At 36.7% G+C, this 21,600-nt stretch overlaps 2 protein-coding genes across 5 annotated transcripts in view; one reads left to right on the top strand and one right to left on the bottom strand.

Moving 5' to 3' along the window:
- Positions 1 to 21,600, top strand: part of LOC133531521 (ommochrome-binding protein-like) — a 302,438-nt gene that overhangs the window by 250,630 nt on the left and 30,208 nt on the right. The gene's annotated exons all lie outside the window — the stretch shown is intronic.
- The window catches only part of LOC133531518 (uncharacterized), a 57,198-nt gene that overhangs the window by 17,945 nt on the left and 17,653 nt on the right, over positions 1 to 21,600 (bottom strand). For 2 of the 4 annotated variants that reach the window (XM_061869782.1, XM_061869781.1), the window contains exons 2-6: positions 20,958 to 21,094; positions 19,882 to 19,995; positions 14,316 to 14,330; positions 2,100 to 2,258; positions 35 to 188 (exon numbers count right to left, since the gene is read on the bottom strand). In XM_061869782.1, the coding sequence (XP_061725766.1) occupies positions 35 to 188; positions 2,100 to 2,258; positions 14,316 to 14,330; positions 19,882 to 19,995; positions 20,958 to 21,094 (579 nt within the window). The remainder of the gene's footprint in view (positions 1 to 34; positions 189 to 2,099; positions 2,259 to 14,315; positions 14,331 to 19,881; positions 19,996 to 20,957; positions 21,095 to 21,600) is intronic. The other 2 variants (XM_061869784.1, XM_061869785.1) reach the window with 2 other exon arrangements.

The following is a 21,600-nucleotide window of genomic DNA, read 5'->3' on the forward strand; positions in this document are numbered from 1 at the left end:
CTCGTTATGGTGCATTATTAATTAGTAAACTTACGTAGCATTTGACCCAGTCCTGCCCTTCGCACTTGATCTTCGGTAACTCCTTGTCGAACTGTGTGACCTCCCTAGAAAAAGGGTCCAGCTCCGGGATCTCGCAGCCCATGCCCTTGTCCAGTTTCAGGGCCTCTTGCAACTTGTTCTCTATGTACCTGGAAATATATAGAAAATACTTAAATATTACATAATATTTAAATGCGTTTCCACTTTCCGGTTAACGCAATGGTCGGTAGAGGATGCTTTAGCAATAAGTCGGAAATTTGTTCATTCTTGTATTGTGCAATAATAATTTTATAAATAAAAACATTTTGTGAGAATTCTTCGCGAACTTTAAGTAAATTTTGCCAAAAAAAATTTTTTTTTTCATATTTTTAAATGTAGAAACATAAAAAGGTAATGTTATAGTAAAACTTGCACTCAAAATGTATTTTAACGATATTTTATTTCGTAAAACCTAGTTTTTACAAAGGTTAATTGTACATTTTTGACATCTATCATGGAGCTGACGATGTAGTCACAATATAATTAACTTCTAGTTGTAAATCCGGTCGGCGGCTGCTGTGTTCGCAGTGTTATGAAATCCAAAGCGACGGTATTGATACACGGGATTGTATATAGGCTATTTACAGAAATAAACTAACATTACATCTAAGGATATTTAGACTACGCCTCATAATGGCATCATCGCCATTCATCGCCATCAAAAAGACGTTTTGCACTAAGTTACAATAAGATTTTTTTAATTGGTATTTATTTACTCTGTAACTAGGCGAAAATCAGAAAAGTTTATATGACATTTTAGCCTCTAAATGTGATCAGTACCCCTAGTGTAAATATTTTCGACAGCGAAACGTGACGTACGCGTTTGCGTTAAGTGTCATTTTGTATGAGATTTTTGACTTTCCAAAACGTCCCGCTTGGCGCGCTGTTCAATAACCCATACAAAATGGTTAAGTCTCATTTTGTACGCAAACGCGTACGTCACGTTTCGCTATCGCCTAAATTTACACTAGGGGTACAGGAATACACTGTTAAAATCTTTCGATTTCCTCATGTTACACCGTGTATACGAATATTATTAGTCACTGCAAACTACATTTCCGTTATTCACTTCTTTTCAACATTGAGACGCCATACCTGAATTGAAAGCGAACATATTTACTTGGCGTCGAACCAATCGTCTGCCTGAAAAATATTATCTATTTACGTATGGTGACCCGTATTGGACGCATAAATAAATACAGACTGATCCAAAAATAAGTTGACTTTTTTTTTACTGCGATATATTGTTCATATTTAATATTAAGAAACTTTTGCGTTTGTATAACCAAAAATATATATAACTTAGTATAAGATAAATAATATCTAAGAAAAAATCAGTACCCCTAGTGTAAATATTTTCGACAGCGAAACGTGACGTACGCATTTGCGTTAAGTGTCATTTTGTATGAGATTTTTGACTTTCCAAAACGTCCCGCTGGGCGCGCTGTTCAAAAACCCATACAAAATGAGACTTAACGCAAACGCGTACGTCACGTTTCGCTATCGACTAAATTTACACTAGGGGTACAGATGGCGACACCGTTTGATATTTAACACACATCAGTAAAAGAACATGGGTCAAATAGCCATAATAATATGTCATTCTAAGAGTTTTATCCCTGTGTCAAAAGATAGCAGTAAATTTAGTTGATTACAAAACTTACTTTGACAACACGCCTCTGTTCTAAATTATCTTTGGTATAACCAACTATATTTTGGAGTTAATATGTTCTAAAAGTTATGAATGATTCACGGTTAGCTTCATTAGACTTAAACCGGGACATTGACCGTGATCATACCTTTTATATTGTTAAATTGTTTTTGAGCTCCCGATATTTCGACGCAGGTACATGCATCTTGTTCACGGGTTGTTGGTGATAGCGGGTGGGTGTCCAAGTTAGACCGCACTGTCCACCCTCATTCGTGCGCGTCGGCTGCGTTCGCTTTCAACGTTATAGGTCTATTTTAACATTAGTAATACGGGACTGTTAAATGGATATACATATTTATTACTATTTTACCATTTGAGCAATTCTCGTTCGGCGCGTCCCAGTCGCGGGGGTGGGCACCTCCTCCTCTCAGTAGGCCGGGTCGAGAAGGTGGCGAAGTTCGAACGGGGACCCAGTGCTGCGGGGTATAACGCGGCCCCCTGCCCAGGGTACGGGTGAAGACCGCAACGGCTGCAAAGGCGGAGATAGCGGATATCGGTACGGCAGAGCAGGCGGAGGCGGCACAAAACCCAGTGACAAGCTGCCCTTACTTATTGAGGCCACAGGTTGCACTGGAGCTATACTGCCAGGTAGGGCAGGATAGTAGGGAAGGCGGCGGAAGAGATCAAGGTCCAACGGCGGCTCCCTAGCTCTCCAAGAGAGTTACTACCTTGGCGTCAGGCGGCAGCCGGCCGTAAAACAAACAGCCAATTACACTCTCCTCACATGAAATGCACAATAATACGAATAATGGCAATACTACTAGGGCGTACCCCGTAAGCGACGCTGATGCGAATAATACGATATACAAGAAAAATACTAGGGCGTACCCCCCAAGCGACGAATACTCTGACAAGAACAAATATTCGCACCAAAAACTAGGAAGAATAAGACTCGCAACCTGGAACTTGGGGTCTCTTACGGGTAGAAGCCAAGAATTGAGCAACATCTTAAGAAGAAGGAATATACACATTTGCTGTCTGCAGGAAACAAAATGGAAAGGTTCCAAATCTAAAGATATTGGAAATGATTACCAGGTCGTATACTATGGAACCAATAATAAAAGGAACGGAGTGGCAATAGTTCTCGATAAGAATTTTAAATCTCGCATAATAAATGTCACGCGGAAAAGCGATCGACTAATAGCGGTAAAATTAGCTATGGAAAATCAACAGATTTATAATATCATATCAGCATATGCCCCCCAAACTGGCTGTATGGAAGCCGAAAAGACTGCTTTTTGGGAGGATTTAGATGAGCTAGCCAACGGCATACCCTCAAATGAATGTAAAATCATTGCAGGTGATCTTAATGGCCATGTTGGGACCAAAAATACCACATCCGACGCGTCACATGGCGGATTTGGGGTGGGACAATTAAATAAACAAGGCGAAGCAATCCTGGACTATGCAGCAAGGCATTCATTAACCCTGATAAATACAAACTTTCGGAAAAAGGCAGAACACCTGATCACCTATAAGTGTGCAGGCAGAACATCTCAAATAGATTTCATCATTGCGGACAGGGCCGTCAAACAAAAATTCAAAGACTGCAAAGTAATACCAGGCGAGGCTCTAACATCGCAGCATCGTATACTTGTCGCCGTCTATGACTTACCTAGCCCTTTAAAAACCATAGTGGACAAAACACCCAGAACTAAGTGGAAGGAATTGGCAGGCCCTAAAGGAAAATTGCTGCTCAGTCAAATAGAAGACTACCTGAAAACTGATACCGAAATAGACTATGAAAACGCTGAAACTATGTGGTCTTCGTTTGAAAAAGAATGTCGAGCGAGATCTGCTGAAATACTGGGAGTGTCCAAAGGCCCCCACAGTACTGCAAAGGATTGCAGTTGGTGGAACGAAAAAGTCAAGGGATCTCTGTCACACAAGAAGAAGATGTTCCAAAAGTGGCAATGTTCAAAACTTGATGCAGACAAAGACAAATACCTCGCAGCGAAGAAACAAGCTAAGAGATGTGTGGCCCTGGAGAGAGAAAAGTCTAACCAAACTTTCTATAATAGCTTAGAAAAGGCTAAAGATGAACACGAAATCCTAAAAATTGCAAAACACAAACATAGAGCTACGTTGGACATAAAAATTAACAAATATATAAAAACCAGCGACAACAAACTACTTACTGACAATTTAGATATCAGAAATAGATGGCATCAATACTACAGTCAGCTCTTAAACGAGGAATTCCCGAGAGAAGATCATCCATGCCTAAAACCCATACATGGCCCTATAGAGCAAATTCACCCGGACGAAGTTAAAAACGCAGTTGGCAAAATGAAGAACAAAAAAGCCCTTGGCCCTGATGAAATCCCTGCATACCTTTGGAAGCGCCTGGGCCTGGTAGGAATAGTATGGCTCACCAAAGTTTAACATGATTCTGAGAACTGAACGCATGCCAGAAAAATGGCGACGGAGTTATTTACTACCGTTCTATAAGAACAAGGGTGATGTTGCGTTATGTGAAAATTATAGGGGAATAAAACTGACTTCACACACATTAAAGGTTTGGGAACGTCTTTTGAACAAGCGTCTGCTCAATCTCTCTATCATATCGGAAAATCAGTTTGGCTTCACAGCATCCAAGTCCACCACTGACGCTATACAGGCAATAAGGATCCTGATGGAAAAACATATGATGAACCAGGAGGACCTACATCTAACATTCATTGACCTCGAAAAAGCCTTTGATCGCGTGCCCCGCAGTTTAGTATGGCAGTCCCTTCGTGCCCAGGAAATTCCAGAAAAATATATACGGCTTATCCAAGACATGTACAGCAAAGCCAGCACAAGGGTTCGAAGCCTAGCAGGCCTTAGTGACGCGTTCGAAGTCAATGTAGGCGTCCATCAGGGTTCCGCTCTAAGTCCCCTACTTTTTAATATGATTATGGACTATCTGACCAAAGACATACCTTCGGCATTGCCATGGACTATGCTCTATGCCGATGACATCGTCCTAGCAGCTAACACTTCTAAAGAACTGCAGGAAATACTAAATACGTGGGTATCTGCTCTAGAAAAGTACGGCTTACGAGTGAGTAGGAGCAAGACCGAGTACTTAAAATGCCCTTTTAGTGGAAACATAACGCCGGAAACAATTACAGTTGGGTCAACGCCTATCCCAACTGTGAATAAATTCAAGTACTTGGGCTCAATGCTCACGACGGATGCCAAAATTGATGCAGATATAGCGCATCGGGTTAACGTAGCTTGGCAGAAATGGAGATCTCTTACAGGAGTAATTTGTGATCCCCGAGTCCCCGTAAAAATTAAGGGGAAAGTCTACAAGACGGCGGTCCGGCCAGCACTTCTGTATGGTTCCGAATGCTGGGCAACAAAAAAGGTACACGAGCAGAAAGTTCACGTCAATGAGATGAGGATGCTGAGGTGGGCGGGAGGTGTTACTCGGCTAGATAAAATTCGTAACGAATTCATCCGAGGCAGCTTTAAAGTCGCACCTATCACTGAGAAAATCATCGAAAACCGCTTAAGATGGTACGGACATATTAAAAGACGCAGCAAAGATCATGTGGTACAGATAGCGCTAGATTTACCAGAGCAAAACAAGAGGAAGGGCCGCAAACCAACGACCTGGTGGTCAAAAATACAAGGAGACCTCAAGCAAGCCCAATTGCCAGAACAAACAACCCAGGACAGGACATCCTGGCGCAAATATGTGAGGAGGCCCGACCCCAAATAAAGGGAAAAGGGATGGAAGAAGAAGAAGACTATTTTACCATTGTTTTATTGTTTATTTAAAATTAGCCTGTTTAAAGTTTAAAATTAGCAAACAACTGTTTAAACAGTTGATTATAAAAATGAGTATATCTCGTTATTATTGTAATTACACAAACCCATTCTGTTAGATGTGTACCTACTATTTAAATAGTGTTATGTTTTATCTCTTTAAATTAAAGAACGTAAAACCACCCAAATATATTTGTGTGAAAATCCGGCCCTGTTTTTTACCTGCTCCTCGAGAAACATAACATTGCTTCCTTGGCGCTAGCTAGCCGTGCGCTCGCATTACCAGTGCAAGCGAGGTCTTCGAATACGTATCTTTATTTCGGATCGCAGTGTCACAAGTTAAGCTGGTTTGAGAGCGTTTAGTCGCCTACCTTAGACGCACCAATAGAGATCAGACAGCTATTTTGTTAGAATTCTGTATTAGTTCATAATGAATCTTATTCCGTGCTCAATAGAGTAGTAATTCAATAAACGCTACCTATGCGGCCTGACCATTTTTTCATAGTGGCACGCGCCTTTGCGGTTTTTAAACAATAGATAAGACGATAATCCGTAGACGCTCACGGAGAAAAATAGAAACTATACCACTGGGCGCGTATATAAGGCGCTCTAACGCGTTCAACACCGTTGACCATGACATTCTCCTTGCTCTGCTCAAACTCATGAACGTTTCGGAAACAGCCCTTAACTGGTTCGCAGCCTACCTGAGGGGCCGCCAGCAGGCAGTCCGAGTTGACCGGTCCTTGTCTGACTGGTGTGACCTGGTTACTGGCGTGCCTCAAGGAGGAATTTTATCCCCACTTCTATTTTCCGCCTTTATTAACTTTATTACACCTAACCTTTGCTGTACCTACCATCTGTATGCTGATGACCTGCAACTCTATGACCAGTGCCCCGTGACTGACCTTCAGACTTGCATTGAGAAACTTAACCTGGACCTTTTACATATCCAGCAGTGGTCAAACAAGTTCGGCCTTTTTGTAAATCCTTCCAAGTGCCAGGCCATTGTTATCGGTAGTTCCAGACAGCTTGCAAGAATAGACTTGGACGCGATAACACCAGTAAGTTTTGACGGCACTCCAATAAGGTTCAGTCAAAGTGTTAAAGATCTGGGTGTTCTCTTAGATAGTACTCTGAGTTGGAGAGCGCAGGTTACCGAGATCAGTCGAAAGGTCATGGGTTCCCTTCACACTCTTAATAAATTTAAGCACTTCCTGCCTATCAAAACCAAAGTTTTATTAATTAATTCCCTTATCCTGCCCATTATTCAATTCAATTTCAATTCAATTCAATTTATTTTTATTTCGGACCATGTCCATAGTGTTAGTATACATTCCCTTAATCCTATGTTAGTTAACTACTATACTAGGTCATAATAAATTATACACCAAGCCTCTGGATCCCATATGTACTCCCTCCCAGTGTTTCCAGAAGGCGCAAGCAGGCGATTCTAACACTAGGCGCAAGAGGCTGCTGGAACTGTCCCGCACGCGACGCATCAGGGAGGCAGTCCTTTTGCGTATTATTGCACCAAAGCAATCAGTGCGCGCCTCCGCGAACATACCTGACGCGCTACAAAAGCGAGGCAGTCCCAACAACATCCTGAACCCATTGTTATACTGGACGCGCAGGGCATTGAGGGCCCTTTTAGTATAATTTGTCCACAGACTGCACGTGTAAAAGGTCTGGCAAAACGCTTTAAATAGCGTTATTTTGACATTCCCATTACATCGTGCAAACCTGCGAGACAACATATTACAACGTACCGCCAATGCCCTGCCGCCGCCATTATTGATTATGGTGATGTGTGTTTGTTAATATAATGTACATTTACATTGGCAACACTCCTATCTGTTTTTACTCCTTGTCTTTGGTTTCACTATTCTATGGTCTGTTCTTGCTTTTTGTAACAAAATGTGTTTCCTTATATAATTATGTTTTACCTAAATAAATAACAAGAAGAGAATGCTCTATGTTTAATTTAGTATATTAACATGGTAGCAGAGCGTGGTTTATAATGGTGATGTGAAATAGATAATGTATGATCGAACATTATAACGAGATATAAAGAAGTGATGGCGGCGAAGAACGGTGATATAAATATACCAATTTTTGATGGAGCAGACTACAGTAATTGGAAAATACGTATACTAAAATTTTTACAGTTCAAAAAATGCAAAGATGTTACTATGCGAGGAAAGTTGACAACTGACGATGAAAAATGGGACGATCGCGATATTCAAGCGACAAACTATATATATATAGCGCAATATCGAATAAACAATTAGAATACATAAGCGATTTAGATACCGCATACGAAATAATGCAAAAATTTGACAAGATGTATTTAAAAAAGTCGACGGCCTTGCAAATAGTGTGCCGACATAACCTCGAAACTGTAAAATTGAAAAACTATGAAGACGTGACTTTATTTTTCGACGATTTCGAAAAAGCTGTTAACGAATTAAAGCAGGCAGGTGCAGATGTTACGGAGCAGGAAAAACTAAACTATATGTTGAAATCACTGCCACAAAACTATAGTCATATCGGTGACTTGATAGATGTTTTACCAGAGAGAGAGAGGACAGTTGATTACTTAAAAAGCAAGATTAAACTTAAAAGTGCCGAGGAAAAATCGAACGAAATGTCAAATAACAGCTCAAATGCCTTTCGTGCTGAAGCCAGACCGTCATCACAAACAAATTTTAACTGTCATTTTTGTGGAAAACCAGGTCACTTACAGAGAGATTGTTATGCTCGCACTGAAAATAATCCTCGAGGTCGAGGTCGAACATTCTCAGTTAACAGAGGTAGAGGGCATTCAGGAAGCCGAGGTCGCGGACACTCCAGTAGAGGACGTGGGACCTATACTAGAAATTTTCACAGAGGCAGAGGATATAACCAAAATGAACAAGTACACGGAAACAGTTTTCCCGCAATCGCAAATAATGCCTCTCAGTGTGAAGCAACAACAAAAAAGGGTGAAATAAACTGGCTCCTGGACTCAGGATGCACAGATCACATAATTAATAATGATGAGTACTTTGATATATGCGAAACCCTGAAGAATCCGGTAGATATTAAAATTGGTGATGGAAGAAAATTAAAAGCTACTAAAGTTGGAAATATTACCACATATTTCTCAGTCTACGGGAGAAGATCAGAGGTAAAATTAATGAATGTATTTTATGTTGAGGAAATGAAGGTTAACTTAATAAGTTACTCTAAAGTCACTGACAAAAACACAATTGTGTCAAGAGGAAGGTTATCCAAAATTTATAACCCATATGGAGAGATTATAGCAATTGCAATTAAAGATGAAAGATTGTATAAGATGAAAAGCTATGTCAACGAAAAAATGCTGGAAGCGAATGTGAGTAAAAGCACTATGTCTATGAAAGAAAAATTACACCGGACATTAGGACATGTCAACTTTAATAATTTGGAAGTAATGTGCAAAAATGAATCATTAGATGGACTGCCTAAAGAAATAGAATCAGAATATTTAAGATGTGCAACATGTATTGAAAACAAGATGCATAATTTACCTTTTCAAAATAACCGAAGAAGAGCACAAGATATATTAGAAATTGTTCATACAGATTTAAATGGGCCTCATCAAACAACAGGAAATTGTGGAGAAAAATACTTTTTGAGCTTTATAGATGACTATAGCAAACTGGTCAGAGTTTATTGTATCCGAACGAAAGATGAAGTATATGATTGCCTAGTACATTATGTAAATGAAATGCAAAATGTAACAAATAAGATGATAAAAGAAATACGATGTGATAATCGAAAAGAGTATATAAATTCAAGAGTTTTTCAGTTTGCAAGAGAGAAGGGAATTATTATAAAACCATGTCCAGCTTATGTTCATCAGCTCAATGGAACCTCGGAGAGATTTCATCGTTCTCTGATGGATATGGGGAGATGTCTCCTGTCAGAAGCAAAGGTAGAAAGAAAATATTGGCCAGAAGTTATAAAAACAGCAGCATATTTGAAAAATAGAACTTTGACTAACACAATTGAAAAGAAAACCCCTTATGAAATATTTTTCAGAAGAAAGCCATCAGTAAAGTATCTGAAAATGTATGGCAGTAGAGTATTTGTGAGAATTCCAGAAGAGAAAAGAAGGTCCAAATGGGACAAGAAAGCAGAAATGGGTATATTACTAGGCTACAATGAAACTGGATATAGAGTATTAATTGACAATAAAATAATAATAGCTAGACACTGTGATATTATAGAAGAAGATGTAAATTTGTGTGGTTTTGAAAAAAAACCGGAAAAGACATTACAAACTGGAAAGAATACAAACAACATACCAGAGGACCAAAATATGGATAAAGTAAATGGTGTTGAAAACGAAGAGAGACAAAAAAGAAAAGTTAAGCCACCAAGACGATTTGATGATGAATTTGGCTATTATTGTATTAACGTAAACTATTGTGATGCTATGACCCCAGAAAATTTTCAGGAGGCGATAACTTGTGCAAATTCTGACAAATGGAAGGAAGCCATGGATCGCGAGATAGACAGCTTGGTAAAAAATAAAACATGGACACTTGTTAGTAAGCCAAAAGACAAAAAGGTAATTGATGTGAAGTGGGTCTACAGAAAGAAGAGTGATACGGAATATAAAGCAAGGTTAGTGGTTAGAGGTTTTCAACAAACTGATTGTGCCGATGATACTTACTCCCCTGTTGCTAAAATGCCAACTTTCAAACTTTTATTGTCATTTTGTTGTCAAAATTCTTTAGAAATCCACCAGATGGATGTAGAGACGGCATTTCTTAATGGTCAGGTAAATTCAGAAGTTTATGTAAAACAACCAATGGGTTATGAATGTGACAGTAAAAAGGTTTATAGGCTAAATAAATCGTTATATGGTTTGAAAGAAAGTCCACGCGCTTGGTATGAATGTTTTAACAATTGTCTGACTAAACTAGATTTTCAAAGAAGTAAATATGATTACTGTTTATATTTCAAAAAGGAAAACGACTTTGATGTTTACATTCTATTGTTTGTTGATGATTTGCTGATTTGCTGTAAAGATGTAAATATCATAAGTGATATAAAGAACAAATTATGTGACAAATTTAAAATGAAGGATTTAGGCAAAGTTCAGAAATATATTGGTATAGATATTGAATATAACTACAAACAAGACAACACTTTAACTTTGAGTCAGGAATATTACATTGAATCATTAGCAAAACGTTATAATATTGAAAAGGCCAAATTATACAAAACGCCTATGGAAATAAATTTAAAACTGGAAAAATCTGAATTAAATGAAGATATTAAGTATAGAAATCTAATAGGTGCTCTGTTGCATATTAGCTCTGGCACACGACCAGATATTTCTTTTAGTGTTAATTACCTAAGTCGTTTCCAAAATTGCTGTGATGAGACACATTTTAGATATGCGTTAAGGGTATTAAAATATTTATATCTAACTAAAAGCCTTAAGCTAAAATATTATAAAAATGATAATGCTGACATCATAGATTGCTTTGTTGACTCGGATTGGGCAGGCGATACAATTGATAGGAAATCTACTACTGGGTACGTGATTAGATTGTTTGGAAATATAATCTTGTGGAAATCAAAGAAACAAAACTCTGTTACAAAGTCATCTACGTTTGCCGAATATATCGCTCTGTCAGACGCAGTGACAGAAATAAATTTTCTAATATGTTTAATTAATGAAGTGTTTCTAAAAATGAGTCAACCTGTTAAAATATATGAAGATAACTCTGGTGCTGTAGCCATTGCCAAATATGGAAATTTAACAAAAAAATCTAAGTATATAGAGGTTCATTTTCATTATGTTCATGAAAACTGTAAAGAAGGAAAAATTGAAGTTATTAAGATTGAGTCAGAAAATAATGTTTCAGACATATTAACTAAGGCTCTGGGAAATGTGAAATTTATTAAATTTAGAGATAGTTTAAATATAAAGTTATAGACAAAGACATGTATAAGGTTAGAATAAGTTACTTTATAAAACTTATCAGTTATTAAAACTGTATTCTTAAAAGTTGTTAAGTTGAATAGTTGTTACCTAATATAATGTAGTTGTTTTGTTGCCATACATGTAAATGTAAGGAGGCGTGTTAATATAATGTACATTTACATTGGCAACACTCCTATCTGTTTTTACTCCTTGTCTTTGGTTTCACTATTCTATGGTCTGTTCTTGCTTTTTGTAACAAAATGTGTTTCCTTATATAATTATGTTTTACCTAAATAAATAACAAGAAGAGAATGCTCTATGTTTAATTTAGTATATTAACAGTGTTATCCGGACTTAAATGAAGAACTTCTCGACAAATTGGATCGGCTACTCAATAACTGCATTCGCTTCATTTTTTGCCTTCGTAAATATGATCATGTCTCATCTTTTCGTTCCCAGCTCGGCTGGCTCCCCATTCGTCAACGACGCAATGTTCGCATGTTGTGTACTCTTTTTTCTGTGTTAAATGATCCTCATTCTCCTGAATACCTTAAGTCTCTATTTCAATACTACGGCGTTACCCGGGACCGTCAACTTCGCTCTTCCGGCAATATGTCTCTATCTATCCCTCTTCACCGCACTGGGTTCATGTCGAATTCGTTTTCCGTGCAGGCGGCCCGTCTTTGGAACGGACTTCCCTACGGCATCAAAAATGCTCAAAATAAGTTTGCATTTAAAAAATCCTTACGTGCTTTCTTTGCTAGCAGAATGAAAAAATAATAATGTATGGGTAAGCTCTATATGTTTTGTCGTTATTTATGTATATATTATAAGAAATATAAGTATGTATATTTATGTATGTATGTATTATGTATGTATGGTATGTTATTGTATTATATTTGGTTGTTGTTGTTAAAGTAGCACCGCCCACAATCTCTCTGCTTTGCCTAAAGGTTGACTGGTAGAGAATGCCTCATGGCATTAAGTCCGCCTTTTGTACTATAAGGTTTTCTTTTGTGCAATAAAGATTAAATAAATAAATAAATAAGGTGCATGTAACTGCGTTGACATATCGGGAGCTCAAAACCAATATAAAAGGTCATCACGGTCCATATCCCGGTCGATTTAAGTTTATTGTTTTGTTTAATTTAAACATGCCATGCCATTACATAAGGAGATCCAAACGCGCAAATGGCATTGGATAGGGCATATCCTCAGGAAGCCTGACACCCACCTATCCAAGGTGGCCCTGACCTGGAAGATGCCCGGAAAACGGAAACATGGTCGCCCTAAATTTACTTGGCGCCGTTCCGTGGAGCAAGAGTTGGGTGTATTGGGGATGGGGTGGGAGGAGGTTACCCAAGCTGCCCAGGACCGGAGTCAGTGGAAGAAAATGGTTCAAGCCCTACACCCCAGCAGGGGGTAACAGGATGAAAAGAAGAAAGAAAAAAGTTTAATTTAAATGATTGGAATTTCGATTGTCATTAATATGTATAATATGTATATTTAGGGCCATCCGGTATTATATGATAATCTTACACAAAATAGCCGAGTCCCACATTAATCTCAATAAAGTTTGTGCTCCGGGTACCAGACGATTGCTTCAAGGAGGTTCGTGTCATTCACAATGACGCGCGGATTTGTCAAATATAACCTTTAAGACATGTCAATACGATTCAAGGCACGCGTCTTCGTGAATGACACGATCTATAATACTATTCATTTACAAGAAATAAGAGTTACACCAACGGCAACGGCCAGACTGTTCTACGTCACTCAACAACGAAGTATAAAATTTCCCATAAATCATGAACGATAAAATAAGATGTTTAATTTTTGACAAACGGAAACGCCGGCGATAGGTGCTATTTAAATTTACCGGATGTTTCCTGTAAAAGGAGCAATAAATAATAAATAAATAAATATTATAGGACATTATTACACAAATTGACTAAGTCCCACAGTAAGCTCAATAAGGCTTGTGTTGAGGGTACTTAGACAACGATATACATAATATATAAATATTTATAAATACTTAAATACATAGAAAACACCCATGACTCAGGAACAAATATCCATGCTCATCACACGAATAAATGCCCTTACCAGGATTTTAACCCGGGACCATCGGCTTCATAGGCAGGGTCACTACTCACTAGGCCAGACCGGTCGTCGTATAAATTAAACTGTAGGCTGTGCTCCTCAACTTTTGAAAATAACTTTTGTTTTGATTTTTATTACACATTGAAGTTAATTCTAAGACGCAATGTATTGCAACGTCAAACACACTGATGTTAACGTACCTTGAAAATAATATTTTTGTATGAAAAAGATAAAATCTAAAGATTTCATAATTTTAAAAGTTGTTAATCAAAAGCTTTATCGTCTTAGGAGTACAATTTATGGTTTAATTATTTGCTCGTGTTACAGGAAACACCCGGTATAAAACAGACAATAAATTTTAAAACTGGAAAAATTACGTGGATACGAAATTAAACGAAAAACGAATAAGCCGAACGATGCCGATACATAATAATATTAAGAGGTTTGCAAATAGGTAACGAAGGATCTTTTTTTATTTTGATTGAAGTAGTTTGGTACGAGTATCGATAGAAAACGAGAGAACATTTTTAATAAATTTAATTAATAGCACTGGTACATTTTTTCTCCCGATAAACCGGAGTTTGGTAATTAAGAGGTAAAACATATTTGATCCCCGTGTATTGTATGCTCAACGGTAATCTATGGTTTCTACAATAGTTCAAAGAAAAGCGACAAGCATCTAAATAAATAAAAAATACTTACTCTATTATGGCGGCTCTGTAAATGAAATAAAAACAAACTATTAATTACTTCAAATCACACAACACAACTTGGTTATAACAAAAATACTGATAATCACTGTCGCATGGCGACATTGGCGGCTAAGAAAAACGTAGTATTTTTATACCGAAAATTCGAAAGTGCGCATGTAAAAAAAAAACCTAAATTATGATACCGATTGTTACCAGCATTTTTGTTACACCCTGTATAGGCATACCACTTAATTCAAACGGTAATGATTTCCTCATACAATTTAGCTTACTTTTAACCAAATAATATATGTATAAATACAAAAGTTTACGTTTATTTTTTACTGTATATACAAAATAAATAGACTTTAAGAGTAAATAAACAAAGTAGCTCCAAGAACATTATTTTTAATCAGTAAAGTAATAGGGTAAATCGTCAATTACTGGCCACTGTTTAATAACTGGCCACCTTATACTAGAAAATAAGTTAGCATAGAAAGGAAGAAATTTATTCAGAAAGCGCTTATATTTAGGTAATACATGAGACTACAGAAAGATTTATTATTAAGCGTCACTGAAAAGGTCTCCACTCAGCTTAATGTCAAGATACCACCTAAGGATCTCGACGGTCGTCTTCCATGGAAACCTTTCCGAGAGAACCACCTATAAACAGAATTCATTTTAGTATGTTAACGGCACCAATCATGGGACATTTAAGAAAAAATTTAGAGTATTTTTAATATTTCACTGACATCTGTAAAATTTCTACCGCTTTATGCTTTAAAATTGAATGTCCAATTCGTCCTTTATGTTTTCTATGTATTTAATGAAAGCTACTGCAATTCGTTTCAATATTATTAACCTATTAAAACTATAGTTTTTTGCTCCAGTCATGGGATGTATGGCGCTAATAAATTCCAAACTAACAAATATCAATAAAAAATTAAACTTAAGCAGCTCATAGGCTCATCATGTTTATGGTAATGTGGCAAGCGATTAAAAACTGATGGTAAATACTTATTTTACAGGATTTGTCTAAGGTGGCTAGTTATTGAAGGGTGGCCAGTTATTGACACCTTTTATACTAAATATGAATTCTGTTTATAGGTGAATATATTTAATTTTTCTACTCGTCGACTGTAATGCTTGAATTAAGATTTCGTATAGCAAACTATAAATGCATACTTTTCATGTGGGCTCACTCAACTCAACTATAAAATTCTTTTCGATACGCTGCAGTCAACTATAAACAAAATTGACCTATCACGTGCGGCCGCGTCTAGAAAAGACGAAACGGGCGCGGGGTTGCGCGGAGTTTATGTCCTTTGTACTACTTTTTGTCTACTGAAATACTTACCAATTTTCATTAATTATTTAGGTTTTATAGTAAAAAAAAGTATTATTTTAGATTCTTTATTCTTTAGATGACTCGTAGAAAAAAGTATTGTAATAAATAGTGATATAATCATGCTTTTCAATCTCATACCTTACTTAGGCAACTCAGCAAGCTTCGTTGCCTAAACGCGGTACTCGATTGAAAAGCTCTCTATTATATCACGATTGTATAAAATACTATTTTAGTATAAGGTGGCCAGTTATTGAACAGTGGCCAGTAATTGACCATTTACCCTAAATACGAATACGAAATACGATTTTAATAAATAAAATATTACGGACTCTTGCAAATAGACATTTCTATGTGTACTATTCTAATCTATTCTACATATCAGTCAAGCATTTAAACATTTCACAACACAATAGTCAATTCAAATCATTTAATTTCTCGACGACCGTCTGAGCTAAGCAGAAGACCTATGTAACTACTTAAATTTACAATTTACTAAAATTAATATGCCACACAAACACGAACAAAATTCAAAATCCACTTAAAAATATAGTTCGGGTCACTCACGAAATTTAGTTCGAAACGGATCGGGCAAAATCAAATTTTAACTAAGTGAGTGACCCTTTACATTAAAATAAAGTTTTAAATATTTTGCAGTAACGATAATACTACTGAAGATTCGATCATGCTCTTAAAAAAAACATTTATACTCGTAAGTTACAGATTTTACCCAATTGTACTAATAAATTGTACACACTGTAGATTTTTTTTATCAGATATAAGTTGTTCAACGACATAGTTTCGAATAAAACAAAATGGGAAAGAGCCAGAAATTACAAGTAAATACACAGTACAATCTGCAATAATATTTTACACGACCGCACCAAATACTTAAACTTTATGCACAATAAAATAAAATAAATACAAATGGCGGACTCTACCAGTTAACCAAAGGGCCGAACAGAAGTTCCCGAACGTGGAAACAGGTGGAAATATCTAAGAACGCTTTATGCATATAACTAACGTCGTGTACATATTATTGCAAGAATCTGTAGTGACATAAAACTATTGGGTTTTAAGTTTTAATCAATATGAATGCAATTTTCCTTATTTAAACATGCAAGATATTTGCCATGCTAGTGAGCATGCTGTTATCAAGGTAAATAACAAATACGTAGATAATTCTGGCACAAATAACACAATTCTACTGCCCTGTTGGCTGTATGGTATGCTAGTTATAGTTATAGCAGATACATTCAAATATTTTACACAAGTCGTGAAAGTTATTAGGAAAATACACGAAAAAAAAATGTCTAACAACATACTGTTTTCTTATTGGTTGTAAATAAGTAATATCTCATTTACTGACTCCATCTCTATAGTAAAAAAGTAAGTAAGTAAATATTCTTTAATGCACCAACAATTATACATTTTACATACATGTAAAACTACAAATGAATTTTAAAGGAAAATATAACCAGGTAACAACAGGCGGTCTTAAAAGCCGTTTTGACATTGTATAAAGCTGTTAGATTAGCTGATCTGACTATGTTAATACATAATTCGTATAAATAGCCTATCTATTGTTAGAAAGCTTGAGGCCAAGTATGGTTAAAAAACAAAATAGAAAGAAAATATACAAGTTAACTAAAAACATGTAACGCATTTTTTTTGTCCAAGATTGCTCGACATATTTCGGTCCATAAAGAGGGACCCATTGAGTTAGTGACTCGTTTTTTTAGTCGAAAATTGCTCGACATGTTTCGGTCCATAACAAGGGACCCGCCCTGTGAGCGACTCGTTTTTTTTTAGTCGAACATTGCTCGACATATTTCGGTCCATAAAGAGGGACCCGTTGAGTTATTGACTCGTTTTTTTAGTCGAACATTGCTCGACATGTTTCGGTCGATAACGAGGGACCCGCCCAGTGAGTAACTCGTTTTTTTTAGTCGAACATTGCTCGACATGTTTCGGTCCATAACGAGGGACCCGCCCCGTGAGTGACTCGTTTTTTTTAGTCGAACATTGCTCGACATGTTTCGGTCCATAACAAGGGACCCGCCCAGTGAGTAACTCGTTTTTTTTAGTCGAACATTGCTCGACATGTTTCGGTCCTTAACGAGGCACCCGTCCAGTGAATGACTCGTTTTTTTTATTTAGTCGAAGATCGCTCGACATATTTCGGTCCATAACGTGGGACCCGTCAAGTGAATAACCCGTTTTTATATCGCTGCACCATATAAAACAAAGTCCCCCGTTCGCGATAAAAGATTTTCATGCAGTTTTCACCTATTAATAGAGTGATTCTTGAGGAAGGTTTAGGTGTATAATTTGTTAAGGTTTTGTGTAACCCGTGGGAAGCCAGGGCGGGTCGCTAGTAACTAATGTCTGAGTGTCACGGAAGTTTTGTTACTAAGATCTATGTTATAAAACTTCACTGTATTATGTCTAAAAAAATATAGCTATTTCCATTCATAATATAACCTTTATTTAAGTACATATTGAAATCTAATTTCGAGTATTTAAAAACAAAATACAGTTTGAATACGTAGCTGAAGAGGCAAAATGCAACCCCTCACGCTCCTCACCATCGCCAGATACCCAACCGCTCATACGGTCCCGCTTCTTTAGGCCCCAAATCCGCCGTTTTGATGTATGAAATATAAGTAAATACTTACAAAACAAAAATGCTTTACAAATAAAGGCAATTTAAGTTTTTATATGCAATACATACTTCTTTTATTGCAGATATGTATATTCCCTTAGTAGAAAGGTCCCTAATCAAATACTGTTATCGTATTTACATACTCAATATGCTAAAACAATAACATTTTCTAGTCGGGTAATTAAACGGTGGAAAGTCAACAGTTTAGTATATCAGCCTTGACACAATGATTAAGCCAACATCTAACAGTCCTGACGCGATTACATATAATTTCATTTTGTCGCTTGGAGAGCCTTTACACCTCTAAATATTATTGGTACCCAACTCTGACATTGGAGACCTTTTACATCTCCAAATTTAATGTATTGTTAATAATAGAGATTACATGTCTGTTATATTGTAGTAATTATTTATTTTAATATTTTTAAAATGTAATGTTTAACCAGGTATTGGCTGTTGTATTTATGATATTTGATGATTATATGTATTATATATTATGGCATTGAAAATGACGATACTTACGAAATAATTTTATATATTTGAATTTGAATCATCAACTGTCCATAAATGAACCTTATGTATTCGCAATATGGTAAACGAATCGTCAGTGAAACAGCGTGGAAGATCGTATCGTGAAACAAGATGACACGGTGATAAGGCCACGCCGTGTCAACAATGTTAACAATAATATCGCATTTGTACGGTTGAACCTAACTTGAGTTAGTTGCAAAACAGCATGAATATTTTAACATGTATAAAATGTAACCTATAATAAATATATACAAATCGACTAAGTCCCACAGTACGCTCAATAAGGCTTATGTTATGGGTACTTAGATAACGATTAATAAAATATATAAATATTTATAAATACTTAAATACATAGCAAACACCCAAGACAGGAACATACAGATATCCGTGCTCATCACACAAATAAATCACTCTATTGATAGATGAAAACCACAAAAAAATCCGTTCAGCAGTTTTCGAGTTTATCGCGAACATACAGACAGACGCAGCGGGGCCTTTGTTTTATATGGTGCGATAAAGGAAATTTTTTACGTGGGAAATGAAAAATTTCGATCCCCATACAAAAATATGAGATGTTTTCGAAATTATTCTGACATAGGTACCTTTATTTTATCACTTGATATTGACACTTAGCGCCAATAAACAGAGGCTCCTGAGCTACCTCCTACGCACCTACACTCAGCCGCAAAAGTGCATAGCCACTTAGTGAACAAGTTCCACTCAATTCAAGAGTACGCATTTTGCCGCTCGCTATAAACTCCAGTACGATTTTTGTAAAATATCCAACCGACATCCTCATCTCAATGTTAGTAGGTACATAAAACAAACCTCCCTTAAAATTAAACGAGTCACTCTCGCTTTAATAAGTCGAAAACTCGAATAAAATGTGACTCGGGTTAAGATTCGTAATATAACATGCAGGTCAACCACTTTCATTTTAAATCGTGAGTGACCCGGGTTATCATACCTATATAGGTTTCGGAATAAGCCCTTATACCCTAACATGCAGTGAAGCAATCATCCAAAAGCAACCATTACCTGCTTTTGACATCTTTTAGTTCTTTGACAGCGCTGGGCTGCTCCCTTGAGATAACGACCTTACGAGGCGGTGTACGAAGAGTGGTTACACTAGGAGTATTTAGATCTACAACACTATGGAAGGAACACAAAAGGTCATGCTAAACACACAAAACTACAAAAACTAGTGTAAAATAGAAGTGGCCAAAAATGTACGTAATAAAAGTAAGGTTGTTGACACATATTGAATTCTATAATGAGCAATTTATGACATTAAATTGGAAACTTAATTGTGAAAAAAAAAAAAGAAAAAAAAAAAAAAGAGCTGAAAGTTTCAAAATTTAAGTTATTTAAAACATCATAAAGGGAAAAATATGGTGCCATTCGATTCCTTGCATTTTATTGAAAAAAATATAGTACAGCAACTTTATACATAAACGCTATATTTCACCTACAAAATCGCAATTTCCTTGTTTTCCATACATTAAAACGGCTGACGTGACATCGTGACGCCATTTTGTCAGTAAAGTGCCATTGTCAGACTTTGAATATCATTTGTGACCTTTGTATAGCTTTAACGCAATGAGTCCCTTATAGACATTTGATCCTCAAAACAAACCTGATCGATTGATCCCATTAATAACAATTTGTCAACGAGCTACTCGCTAGGTACTCGTATTTTGCATGTAATTTCAATAAACAGAGCGACGATCAAGAAATATTGCGTGAGTGACCCGGTTCAATTTTAATATCTTCGGTTTTCGCGTGATTTTTATAGAAACTGAAATATATTTAAGTTAAGATCATTATGGTGAACGTATGTTATGAACGTACTTTCAATGTGATGTGAATTTCATTTTTAGCCACTTCTAAAGAATGTATAAAAAACAAAAAGTGTCACCCAAAACCAGTAGCGAAAATTGTGTAGATAGTTATTTAATGTGCAACAAGAGTGCAAAGTTAGTTTTTGTTGCGAGTCCCGAATTTAAGTCCGGCAACGCTAAAATATGAAGCATAAGTAACGAGGCATGTAAAAAAACTATTATGATTGACTACTTGACTGGCCACTTGATTTTGCGGCACAAGGCACAAGTTACCTCCTAGTAATATCCAGGTCCTTTTCAGTGATAACAGTGGGTGAGTATATGTAGTACAGCGCGAACAGGGACGCGACAATGATCGCCATGGCCGCGTTCCGCCGCGAGCGGTGCCACCGTTTGGGGAGCAGCGCCATCTGGAACCAATCATATTAATTAATTAAATAGAGAGTACCATTTTTTTACCATTTGGCGTTGAAATTCTAGGTCCATGGGGTCCCAGCGCGCACAAGTTTTTTTGGAGAAATCACGAAACGTCTGATTGACGTAACTGCCTAACTGGTGACCAAAGAGCTGGCGGCTTCCTCGCACAACGTATCAGTATTGCGATACAACGAGGAAATGCCGCCAGCATCCTTGGTACAATGCCTCAAGGGTCTATTTTAGATATAAGCTAGTTATAGTAATCATCTATATATTTATATATCCATTATGTATATTGTTATTGTAAATAAATATACAAATAAAAAATTCATTAATTAAATCAAATATCATTTATTATGAGGCTAAAGGCCTGTTTCACAAATGGAAAGCTGACAAATAAATTTACTACCAGATAAAACTTCCTAAAAAACTTAGCAGTTTATCTACCAGTTAAGCTTATTTGAAGATTGTGAAACGCCAACGATGACTTTATTCGTCA

This window comes from Cydia pomonella, chromosome 25 (genome assembly GCF_033807575.1).
Source record: "Cydia pomonella isolate Wapato2018A chromosome 25, ilCydPomo1, whole genome shotgun sequence".
NCBI lineage: Eukaryota > Metazoa > Arthropoda > Insecta > Lepidoptera > Tortricidae > Cydia > Cydia pomonella.